Consider the following 12028-nt stretch of genomic DNA (forward strand, 5'->3'; position numbering starts at 1 on the left):
ACCACTTTGTGGGTTTCGGGCATTGACCGCGCGGCTGAAACGACGGGGCTGGATCATGAAACGTCATTCGACGAGGGTCTATCGGCCTGATTGCTTTCTTTCTCTCGCGGACAACCAAAAGGCCGCACTGACACTATGTTTCTGATCATGTGCCGGTCCTGCATAGCCCTCGCGTCCGGAGTGGGGTTGAGCAGACACCTCTTCCAAAGCTGTTGCAACGATGAAACTTGCCGCGCGGGTGAAACGCGTTTCAGTGTGTTTCGGATCCTTTCACGCAGACATCGCCTCTGTCACTCGCGATGCGGTGCGTTGACTCGGCTAACTCAAGGCGCTGGAGAGCTGGAGACAAGCACGTGTTCCATGACCGCGTAAAGGCTTTCCGGCAGGATCGATCAGTCAGCCGTCCAGCAGCATAGCACGATTGCAGTTGATCGCACGAGCTGACCTCACCGGTACCGTACTCGTTCATTCCAGCATCACACGCAGTACGGGCTCGCGCACCATAGATTGCGAATATTCCAGCATGCACATCTGAAAGGAAAGAGCCTCCCCTACAGGTGCCACGCGTCTGATCATATTGCAATGTCCCAACCCCTTTGATCGGGAAATACCCCTGACCATCCTTTATCACCAGCTGCACTGCCTCGCTGGGGAGAGGGTTGAGTGAGGCCCCCTCGCCACTCTTGCCTCTGTCAATCACACTCCACTTCCTCGCTCCACGACCTGTCAATCCCTAAGGCTCTGTCATAACCCACACTGTACAACTGACCTACTCCCTCCCGTCCCAACCCCTCCCCCTTCGTTTCTTCCTGACCTACCAACCTCACTTGCTCGCGGCGTATCTGACTACACCACCGCTTATACTCCCCTTACCACTACCTCATCCCTCTGGCTATCTTGTGGCAAAGAAACCCAAATGACAAGTGTCGCGCCTTTCGACGCTCCCGGCCGAACCCAAATTGGGAAATTCCCAACGGATGACACAGTCGTCGCCACGCGAACTCAGCAGGCGATAGCCACCACAAATGACACCGGCGCAGCCAAAGCCTCCGACTTACAGGCTCTCTCTACCTCGAGAGCGAGCTCGATGGAGCCGGCTTACGCTCCAGAGACGGATGACATCAAGTCTCGCCGCAGCTCACGCTCCGTCAGCCTGCGCAAATTTGCAGAGGCGATCAAGAAGACCTGGCCGCGAGCGAAGGTGTTGTTCAGGAAGCTGTCGTCAGGGTCATCGCGAGGCAAGTCAAAGTCCCGCCGCCACTCCGAAGCGACAGGGTCCAGGCAAGCACAGAGCGACATTGTCACCAACACCGCAGCGGTCGGTACAATCACGGAGTCCCCCACCCATTCGGGCATGAACTCAAAGGGACGAAGGAAGCTTTCAGCGTGGATTCAGGAAGAGGAGAGGACGCGGCGCCGCAGCGAGAAATCCCAGGCGATGATCGACAAGATACTCTCTGATCCTCGTCTCACAGCCAGCTTCCTGGCGGCCCTGAACCAGAACTCCAACTTCTCGACTTTGATCGATGGGTCACGAAAATCCAAGTCCTCCCGTTCGGGCCGGAACAGCACACGCCCAGAAGTGCACTACGTGCACGGTCCCCACCAAGAAGCAAAGCTGCAGGCTTATGTCGACCACCTCTCCCGAAGCTCCGATGGGAGACCGATCATCGTGGTGGTGCGGGGGAAGAAGGGGAGACGTTGGAGAAGCGGCAGCGCCAGCTCAAGGCGAAGTGGGAGGAGCTCGAAGAGGCGAAGCCGCCAAGGCGACTGGGAAATGTCTCAGGGTCCGGGGAAGACGAGGCAGGAGAGCGAGTGGCACGGATTCGTGGAGGAGCTACCGGATGACCCGATTACCGCGCCGGCGAGTCAGGCTGGGATCAGCATGATCAGCAGTACGTCACAGCCGGCACCTACTCAGCCGACGGCCTTCATACCAACGACACAGGCATCCGCCGCTGTACCGACAACAAAAGCCAGCCTGGACCCTGTTCTCGTCCAAAGTCTCGTCAACTACCTCACGAGTCCCGCCGGCCAACAAGCCCTGTCCCAAGCGAGCTCTCAGACAACCGCACCGCCGGTCCCAGCAGCTGCGAATACTTCCTCCAGCTTCCAGTACCTTCCGTCAATGTTATCAGCCCGTTGATAATCAGTGTTCCATCAGATATTGTGCATGTATACCTTCTCCCGCTTCTGACCTTCTAGCTGCATCCGCCAGGGTAAAATCTACCACCACACATCCTCCCCCAGTAGCGTCGGGTCCAGCCCCGCCAGCGCACTCCCATTCTGATCAATGACTCCCGGCCCAGCCAACCTGTTGTCCACCACAGCAGGGAGGAAGAACTGCTCCATCCCTAGGAAAGGCATCATCTCTCCCGTATTCTGCCCTCCGAGGGAATGACCATCCAAGAACCTGATTAGTCCGTCAGCTTTACGCCCTGCTATGATCAGGTAGGAGCAACTCACAGGGGCAATTGATCCCCATTACCCAATCCCGCCCGCTCCATCGTCTCCTCCGCAAACAACTGATCAAACTCAAACGCATCCGTCCCGCTCTCCGGGGACGCATTCAGCATCTGCCCGCCATGCTGCAACAGACCCGCAGGGGACAGGCCCGTCTTGCTCGGTCCGGCAGCGGCACCCGCACCAGCACCAGCGGGAGAGGTAAAGTAGTTGGCGTTGATGAGTTGCGAGGGGGAGAAGGCGATGTCGGAGCCGGCGAGGCCGGGGAGGGAGGAGAGAATCTTGCCGGGAGATGGGGCACGAGAGGCCGCGGGGATGACTTTGGCTTTGCGGGCTCGGCGGAGGATTAGGCGGAGGGAGCGGGCGTATCGACCGGCGGGGACTGGGGTGTCAGCTGATGTCCATGAGGGACAGGTACATGACAGCATACCCTCCGACAAGACATTGGCGAGCTCGTCTACATCCTTGGCAGTCTTCTTCAGGTTGAGCTCATGCGGGAACAACCGGGCGATCCGGATCAAGAACGATGCGGCAAAAGCAGCGCAGACATGCGTGTAATGCACAGCATACCTCAGACCATTCCGATACTGCTTCTTATCAGCTCCTGCCTTTCCTTTTCATACGTTCACTCACATTCTCCCCTCTCAGACAGATCTCGATACACTTCTGCGCATTTCTCATCGCCCGGATAGCCAACGCCCTCTTCTCCTCTGGCATATTCACCACATCCGTCGGTTCCTTGATGCCCCGCAATAGTTGAGAGTTGACAAACAGCTCGGCGTACTGCCGCTGGATAATGAGAGACTCGCGGAAAAAGTCGCCTCGGCCTTTCCCGAATCGGTCGCCTAGGACCCGATCCCAGTATCGCTCCCAGGCGTCAAAGTCGGCGTTGGCTTGTTTGAGGCGGCGCATGGTGTTCTCGGCGATGGGGAGGTCGGGCGCGGCCGTTAGCTCGATGTGAAGTGGGGCTGACGGTCAGCTTGAGCTCCCGCGCGAGCATGGTCAAGCTCACCTCGCAAAGCCATTAGCTCGACAGTGGATACCAGTCGTGCGTCCGAGGTGATAGAAAGGGGATGTTCGAGCAGTCTTCGGCACTGATGGATCGTCTCGTCTTCCCGCAAGATAGCCGGGCGACCCATACCGTATGCCATCCTAGGTATATCAGCTGACGACCTCTCAAAAGGTTTTACAACATACTGATGTTCGATCAAGTATAGCTGTCCTGTCAGCTTTCGTCGCAGCGGATTGCCGGACCGATAAGCTTACGCAAAACCAGATCCTAGACTGTACGACAAGATGCCTCTCCTCCTCCAACTCCGCCTGACTCTTGCCTTTTCCCATTCCACTCTGCAGCAGACTCAAGAAAGATCGGTTGAGACCCATATCGATCGCCATTCGCACAGCGTGTCCTCCAGGGAGCCATCCGTTCTCGCTAAATGCTGCAAGCATGACTAGACTGTCAGCAATGACTCTCATCTTGATCAAAGCACTTACTCATAGCTTGAACAGCCTCGATCCGAGCGACCGGATTGAAAAGCGTCCCCACAGCTATCCGCTGCGCATGCTCCCTGCACAACCTCTGCACATCGCTGATCGCCCCACCACCGTCCCGGACCCTCGCACCAACCATGATGATCGCGGTGATGGAGAAGGGAGAACGAGAGCGGAGCGACTCCCACGTATCTTGGCTGGGATCGAAACATGGGATGAAGTTGCTAGAACCTGCATAGAAGCTGACTGTCAGCTGTGCCTCCCCCTTGTCAAGAGAATAGAGACTCACATAGCCATGAGATCCTTCCCCTCCTGCTCAGACACAAACCCTTCTTCCACCGCATCCGGATAAGCGTGCATATGCCGCTTCTTCCCCGCCTTCTTGATCTTTTCTTTGGTACTCTGCGGCGGCAGGTTTTGCGCTTCGACGACAAAGGGTCCATGTGGGACGGTCGGACTGTCTCGTCTCCTCTTGGCTGACCCGCCGTCCTCACCGACCTGTCCCTCTGCGGAAGCACCAGCATGAGCGCTTGGAGTAGCCTGCTCATTCCTCGCTCGCGCAACCGCAGCCTCCACCAGACCCGCCATGTTGGTCATCGCCCCAAGTGGGTTGATGATCTCCTCCGGCGCGAGCAGGTCATCTGGAGTGACCGACCCACCCCGGGAGGGCGGGAGCGACATGTGCAGATTTTGCTTTGACGCCTGTTGCCATTGGTTGGATTGCGGAGGCGCGGGCGGTCCCATATTACGCTGAGGATCGGACGGCGCGCCGACAGATAAGAGAGAAGGGTCGATATTGTGCGTGTTGGCGTACTGAGCGTTGGATGCGCCGCCCCAATTCATCCCGGTGTTTTGTGGTTGATGAAACGAGCCTGCCGAGGTCGATGGACTTTGAGCGAGGAAGGAGGGATTGCCGGGCATAGTGTAGAAGGGAGGAGTGGGACCGGATCCTGTAGATGTGGGATGTGGGTATTGCTGCTCAGAGCGGCCGGGCGAGAAGCCCATCCCTTGACCCTGAAACCCTGGCTGAGGGTATGCGCCCATTTGAGGGGGATGCGAGCTGCTGCCGCTGCTGCTGCTGGCCATGCCGGCCTGAAGCGTCTTGACGAGGTCGACGAGGGTGTTTTGCATGGATGAGACTTGATGTTCGAGGGATCGTATCCGACTATATGGTCAGCCTAAGCCAGTACAGCCAAAAGAGGGATGAGCCTACTCGTCTCCACCACCTTCAGTCATCATCGCCGCCCCTGCATTCCCGCTCCCACTACCTCCGCCCCTACCTGGCTTCTCCATGACGCAGGTCAATCCAGAGTTTCGACACCGCTTACATGGCGGCTCCTCTGCGCCCACGCAGCGCATCTTCATCCTCCGGCAGTTGTTCTGACGAGTCAGTCCGTGCTCAAGCTAAACCGAGGAGGATACGCACACATGCCCTGTTGACACGATTGATTCCCTTCTTCTCCTTACCCTCTCCGCCGTCCCCTTCCACGCCTTTGCCCTTCCCGCTGCCCTTGCGACCACTCCCCTTGCCGTCATCTGGCCATTCATCATCTGACTCCATTTCAGAATGATGCCCGCCGTCATTCTGCCCGTTACCGGTCGTGTAGGGGTTCATCATGTGATTGAGAACCCGACAACGGACTCGAGATGAGAAGAACCGACGGAAATCGCCTGCGCCTTGACCAGGAGGAATTACCGTAAACCACCGGGCGGAAGTGAGCGAGAGGGCGGTTGATATTCAAGATGATTCAAGAACGTGTCAGGCTGACCATGTGTCGATATAGCTATTATGATGGGTCAAGATTTATGATCAAGCCTCAAGTTGAAATCGCGAGTGACTTCGCACTGTCCGCTGTCCGTTGTCTTCGGTTGACCGGTCCGACCTGATCCGTTAAATGGTGGGATCGAATACATGACGTCATTTGACGCGTCCAGGTCAGTCGCGTCACGCTGCATCGGCTATCAATTATCAGATTTCGGGATCCACCTTCTTTTGCCTCTCCCTCACCTTCCTCCCTGCTAGACTCAGCTCGAGTCGCATCGCACAAGAGACAAGATGCCTCTCCGCCGTATAGAGCTCTTCAACTTCAAGTCATACCGTGGATCCCAAGTTAGTCTGCCTGCCAACTCCCCCTCCCTTCCTTCTCCCGCTGACTGCTCAGGTCATATCCCTCGGCGATGCCTCCTTCACGTGCATCATCGGTCCGAACGGAGCGGGCAAGTCCAACCTCATGGATGCCATCTCCTTCGTCCTCGGCATTCGTTCAAGCCAGCTCCGGTCCGCTCAGCTCAAAGACCTAGTGTATCGAGGAAGGAAGGCGCTTCAGGTGGAAGGGGAGGAAGGGATGGATATTGATAATGTCGAGGAGACACAGGAGACGCAGGCTAGTCAGAGTACGAGCGGGGCGGATGCGCGATCGGCGTGGGTCATGGCTGTCTACGAAGATGAGGATGGGAAGGAGTGGAAGTTCCGGAGAAGGTGAGTCCAGAGTGGGAAGGAAGGAAAGGGGAGCTGATGGGCAGCGTCAATACGTCCGGCCAGTCGACGTACTACCTCAATGGAAAGCCCGTGGCGCTCATTGCGTACAACCAGCAGCTCGAGAAGTTCAACATTTTGGTGAAAGCCAAGAACTTCCTGGTGTTCCAGGGTGATGTGGAGGGGGTGGCCAGCCAGGATAGCAAGGCTTTGGCGAGGTTGATTGATCGGATATCTGGGTAAGCTACATCTATTTCCGCGATGCAGGAGGTGTGGTAGCTGACGATCAAGTTCTGCTGAGCTCGCCGCGGCCTACGAAGCCGCCAGACAGTCACAAGACAAAGCGACCGAAGCTTCTACCGCCAACTACGCCAAGAAGCGCGGGATGATCACCGAGGTCAAGCACTTCAAGGAGCAGCGAGACCAGATCAGGCGATGGGAGAAGCTGAGGGATGAGAAGGTGCGCAGTCCGCTTTGTGCAGATCTACTGCAGAAGCTGATAATCTAGGATGCGATGATCCAGCGTCACCTCCTCTGGAAACTCTACCATATCACTCAGGAGATTGAGGAGTCGACAAGGAAGGTGGAAGAGGCGAATGAGAAGCTGTCTAGTGGACGCAAGGCAGTGGTGAGCTTGAAAGAGCAAGGCATCTGACCTAAGCTGACGTTCGTAGGACACGAACGAAGCCAAGCTCAAGGATGCAAAAAAGTCACAGGCGATCGCTCAGAACGACGTCAAGAAGCGAGAAGCGAGAGTCAAGAAGGCCGAAAAGGCGTATGAGGACAAGGTGAGCTTACACTCCCATCGTGATGGGCAGCAGAAAGCTCATGCAATAGAAACCAGAACTCCTCGCTATCGAGACCAAGATGGAGCACTCTCGCAAGAAGGCCAAAGACTCTTCTGCTCTTGCGGAGCGGATCGAGCGGGACGAGTCTCGTCAAGCGAGCGACTTGGCTGAAGTCGAGGAGGGTACCAAGAATATCGACAAGCGGATCAAGGAGGCTACGGAGGAGCAGAAGAAGAAGAGCGCGTTGAGTGGGAAGGTGCTCAGTCAGGCGGAGCTGGATCAGTATCGGACACTGTGAGCTGAATCGCGAAATCTGTCGTCTAGGGCGAGGCTGATCTTATAGGCGGTCTCAAGCGAACATGCTGGCGGTGAGCGAGCGACAACAGCTCGAAGTGATGGGGAGGGAACAGCGAGCCTTGAAGGATGCGCTGGCTTCTGCGGTGGATAAGACGACGCAGGCGGGGAGGCAGAAGGAGAGGTTGGAGAATGAGGTCAAGCAGCTTGCGGAGCGGGACGAGACTGTGAGTGTTTGGACAAGGGTCTAGCTAACTAGCAGATGAGCGAGAAGGTCCAGACGCTCGACAAGGAACGGGAGAGCGTCAAGGCACAGCTCGAATCTGCTCAGGCTGAACGAACTCGGCTCAAGTGAGCTAGGTCGCTCATACCGGAGCTCAGTAGCTGACCCTCAGTATGAAAGAGACGGAAGTCAACGAACGTCTCCAAGACACCTTCAACAAGCTCATCCAAGCCGGCGCCGACAAGCGCGAGTCTGAGCGTGACGCCAAGCTCAAAGAAACCCTCTCTTCCCTCCGCCGCCTCTTCCCCGGCGTACACGGCCGCGTTGTCGATCTCTGCCGACCCACAGCCACCAAGTACGCTACGGCCGTCATGACTGTCCTTGGGCGCAATATCGATTCCATCGTCGTCGATACGGAAAAGGTCGGAATCCAGTGTATCGAGTACATGAAGAACCAGCGGGCGGGGCAGGCGACATTTATACCCCTGGATACGATCCAGGTGAAGCCTATCCCGGCGAAACTGAGGGATCTGAGGGGGAGTAAGTTGGGGATCGACTGTATTGAGTTCAGGGCGGATGTGGAGCGGGCGATGCAGCATGCGTGCGGGAGTGCGTTGATCTGCGAGACGATGGCGGTGGCGAGGTCGATCTGTTATGAAAAGAATGTGGAGGTCAAAGGTGAGTTAAAGGTCGCCTGAGCTGGTTCGAGGCCGCAACTGACAAGGCAGCTGTAACGCTCGAGGGGAATGTCATCCACAAGAGTGGATTGATTACTGGTGGTACTGGCTCAACCGGCGGCAGGAAGTTCAACGACGAAGAAGTCGACAGTGAGTCTCACCTTGGGCTGTACTGACCCCAGAACTCCGCGCCCTCAAAGACACCTACATGAAGCAACTCGCCGACCTGCAAAAGACCAAGCCCAGCGCCAAATCCGACGAAACCCTCCTTTCCAACCTCGCCCGCCTAGATGCCGAGTACTCATTCGCCAAGGACGACCTGGACGCGACCCAGCTCCGTCTCCGCGGACTCCGAAAGGAGCTCAAAGCTGTCATTGCGGATATCGCCAAGATGGAGCCGGATCGGCAGGCCAAGGAGAACGCGGTGGATGCTGCAGAGGAGAAGATTGCGGGTTTGCAGGACAAGGTGGATAAGGCGGAGAAAGGGGTGTTTGGGGCGTTCTGCAAGAAGTTGAAACTGGGGAGTATAAGGGAGTATGAGGATGTGCAGTTGAAGATGGCGAAAGAGGAGAATGCGGTGTTGGAGGGATATCAGCAGTCCAAGGCTAGGGCGGGGCATCAGTGAGTTATTTGGTTCAGGACGAGGGTCAGAGCTGACGAGGCAGGATCGAGTTCCAGAAGCAGCAACTCGCCAATACTCGAGACCGGCTCAAGACACTCCGCGCTACGGCCGACCGCGCCAACACGCAGCTCGAAACGCTCGAAGAGGAAAAGACGGCGATTGAGGATGAGCTCGAATCGCTCGAAAAGGCCATCGAGGCCCAACGGGAGAAGCTCGCCCAGGCGCAAGAGGCGCTCAATACCGCCACGGAGGCCGTCGAGGAGACGCGGTCTGCGCACCGTAAGAGCCAACGAGGGCTTGATAAGGCGCTCAAGGAGATTGCGGGGTGGAATGACGAGATTGAAAAGTCTGCGTCGGATCGACATGCGATTTATAGGCGGTGTAGGCTGGAAGAGATTGAGTTGCCGCTGGCCAAGGGCAGTTTAGAGTCGGTGCCGATTGAAGAGCACCTGGGCGGGGCGGCAGATGAGATGGATGTGGATGATGATGGGACGCAGAGGCCGAAGGAGGTGGCTGACTGGGGAGTGGAGCCGAACTTTGATGATCTGGAGGATGAGGATAGAGAGGTGAGCTGTGTCATCCTCTATTTGGTGGAGAATAAGCTGACATCACTAAGAACAGCTCTGAAGAGGTCAATCGCGAGTTTGAGGGACAAATCACCAAGCTCAAAGCGGATCTCGAGAAGCTTGTTCCGAATATGAAGGCTATCGATCGGCTCAAGGACGTGCAGGCGAGTCTGGACGATGTGGAGAAGGAGGCAGAGGCGGCGAGGAGGGATAGTAAGCGCGCCAAGGATGATTTCCAGGACCTCAAGAAGAAGCGGTGAGTTTTCTTTGGCAAGCTGAAGAGCGGAGAGCTGATGAGCAGGTTCGAGCTCTTCACCAAGGCATACGAGCACATGTCGGGGTGTATTGACAAGATCTATAAGGATCTTACCAAGTCAAAGACGTTCCCTACTGGCGGTGTCGGTTTCTTGTCCCTGGAGGACAATGAGGTCAGTTTCCACGAGCATTCCGAACCCTCGGCGGAGCTGACAAAATAGGAACCATACCTCAGCGGAGTCAAGTACAATGTCATGCCCCCCGGCAAGCGGTTCGTCGAGATGGAACAGCTCAGTGGAGGGGAGAAGACAATGGCGGCGCTGGCGCTGTTATTTGCAATTCACTCTTTCCACCCCGCGCCGTTCTTTGTGCTGGACGAGGTGAGCTAAGTCCACCAGATGGAATGGGGAAGAGCTGACGTGACAGGTGGACGCCGCGCTGGACCCGACCAACGTGTCCAAGTTGGCGAGATATATCAGGAGTCAGGCGGAGAAGGAGGTTCAGTTCCTCATCATCTCGCTCAAGAGCTCATTGTAAGCTTGCATCTGCCCGAGCTTTGAGGCCCATAGCTGACTACTTCTTCAGGTACGAGAATGCCGACGGGCTGGTCGGAGTGTATAGGGACCAAGATGAGAACTCATCTCGCTCGCTTACTCTGGATCTGCGCAAGGTGAGCTGCACAGAGCCTTCACCCTGGTGAGAATGAGCTAATCCCGACAGTATGCCGAATAATCTGAACTGGGGGAGATCGAGAGGGGAAATCGTTGTATCTATGCTACATGCGCTATATCATCATGCACCATGTGTTTCGACACTACCCTTGACCTTCTCGTCCAGCAGCTCCGCCATTGCGACATGCATGCATGAGATCGACAGGGGGGCATTCCTCATCACGTCACCGAGTCAATCAAGTTTGATCCGCCCACCTAGCGATTAACGCTAGCGCGAATGAACCTCCTGCAGATTAAATCTTGCCTCGACTGCTGCAGAGCTCCTTGTGCTCTATAGCGACTGCAGCTTCTCTCCTCCGCTATACCCTGCTCGACTCCAGCTACAGGGAGTACACACGACGGCCTCCACAGGTTTACACGTGCAATCACCGCTCTTCCTCCGGTCGCATACCTCAACCCTACCCTCTCCGAGAATCAGACCCGACATCCACCGGACTTGCTCACATCAAGTGACTTCCGCACGCATTCGCCAGCTCGAGCGCGTCTATAAAGCCAGCCGTATTATAAGGGTCAGGTATCTGTGCATACACCCAGTCGCCGCTCGATATTCATACCCGTCGTCAACCTCGTACCTCACACATTCCTCCACAAAGGGACGTGCAACAGAGCTCGGAGAAGATAAAGGAGCGGATCTTTGTCGAAAGGATTTACGGTCGTGTGAGTGGGCTGTCTTCTCTACGGATTCTCAATAAAAAGTCCAGCGTGTCGTCATCATACCTGGCGTGATCTCGTGCCTATTGGTCAAAACGCGCTAGATCTAAGCTGATCAAAAGGCGTTCAAGGCACCGACTGTCTTGTTTCAGCTACAAAACTCTACTGGACCGCCCTTTCGACGCAGCCCTGCCGCCCAACATACCTCGTGTCTAGCATTCTTGCTATCGCCCATCTACATCGCCAGTACCTAAACTACGTGAGTTGCTCTGTTCGTTCTGCCGCGATTGTCTTCTTCTGGAGTATTATCACTGGTCTCGTGAGGAAGCTCGTCTATCGTGCGAGGCAAACGAGCGTCAGCGTCGGTGGGTAGCGTCGAGTCGAAGTTGAGTCAACTCCCGTGGGAGTCTGAGCGGGGCAGGGCGGCTCGAGCGGGGGGTCATCAGGGCCGAGCACGCGGCCCACGCGGGGGACACACACAAATCTGTTCCTGGGCCGAAATTGAATGAGTGGGGGAGGCGGGTCACATGCTCGGGCGGGGTGTGATAAGGCGGGGAAAGGGAGTTGAGGAGGTGACAGCTGCGCGGGGAGGTCGTGCATCGAGGGGCTGAGGGTGTTTCACATTTCGGCGAAGTTCCATGTTTTGGAGCTCCAAGCGTCCAGCCCACCTCTACTCCGTCATCTTCGAGTCAGCCTCTCTTCTCACCCAGCCATTCTCTTCTCCTTTCTATCTTTCATATCTACCTCTTTCTCGCCGTTTTGGCCGTCCTGCGACCTAAATCTCCTCTCAT

At 56.4% G+C, this 12028-nt stretch overlaps 3 protein-coding genes across 3 annotated transcripts; 2 read left to right on the forward strand and 1 right to left on the reverse strand.

Moving 5' to 3' along the window:
- Positions 1–916: 916 nt before the first annotated feature.
- MKK02DRAFT_42510 (uncharacterized protein) lies at positions 917–2146 on the forward strand (the record flags this gene model as incomplete). The annotated part of the gene is made up of 1 exon (XM_053092028.1): positions 917–2146. One exon carries the CDS (start codon positions 917–919, stop codon positions 2144–2146), a length of 1230 nt encoding a protein of 409 aa, XP_052947899.1.
- An 80-nt stretch (positions 2147–2226) lies between these two features.
- On the reverse strand, positions 2227–5569 carry MKK02DRAFT_36031 (uncharacterized protein; the record flags this gene model as incomplete). The annotated part of the gene is made up of 11 exons (XM_053089331.1): positions 2227–2413; positions 2467–2845; positions 2894–3053; positions 3097–3431; positions 3476–3615; positions 3661–3680; positions 3730–3914; positions 3958–4196; positions 4244–5119; positions 5168–5334; positions 5381–5569. 11 exons carry the CDS (start codon positions 5567–5569, stop codon positions 2227–2229), a joined length of 2877 nt encoding a protein of 958 aa, XP_052947900.1.
- A 441-nt stretch (positions 5570–6010) lies between these two features.
- Positions 6011–10587, forward strand: MKK02DRAFT_42512 (RecF/RecN/SMC; the record flags this gene model as incomplete). The annotated part of the gene is made up of 19 exons (XM_053092029.1): positions 6011–6064; positions 6117–6433; positions 6478–6669; positions 6722–6890; positions 6939–7058; positions 7105–7218; positions 7268–7512; positions 7562–7739; positions 7775–7863; positions 7908–8413; positions 8464–8562; positions 8595–9033; positions 9078–9600; positions 9651–9856; positions 9902–10028; positions 10077–10235; positions 10282–10388; positions 10441–10525; positions 10576–10587. 19 exons carry the CDS (start codon positions 6011–6013, stop codon positions 10585–10587), a joined length of 3741 nt encoding a protein of 1246 aa, XP_052947901.1.
- Between the last annotated feature and the right edge of the window lie 1441 nt (positions 10588–12028).

Source organism: Dioszegia hungarica (assembly GCF_025882075.1).
Source record: "Dioszegia hungarica strain PDD-24b-2 chromosome Unknown MKK02contig_6, whole genome shotgun sequence".
Lineage (NCBI taxonomy): Eukaryota > Fungi > Basidiomycota > Tremellomycetes > Tremellales > Bulleribasidiaceae > Dioszegia > Dioszegia hungarica.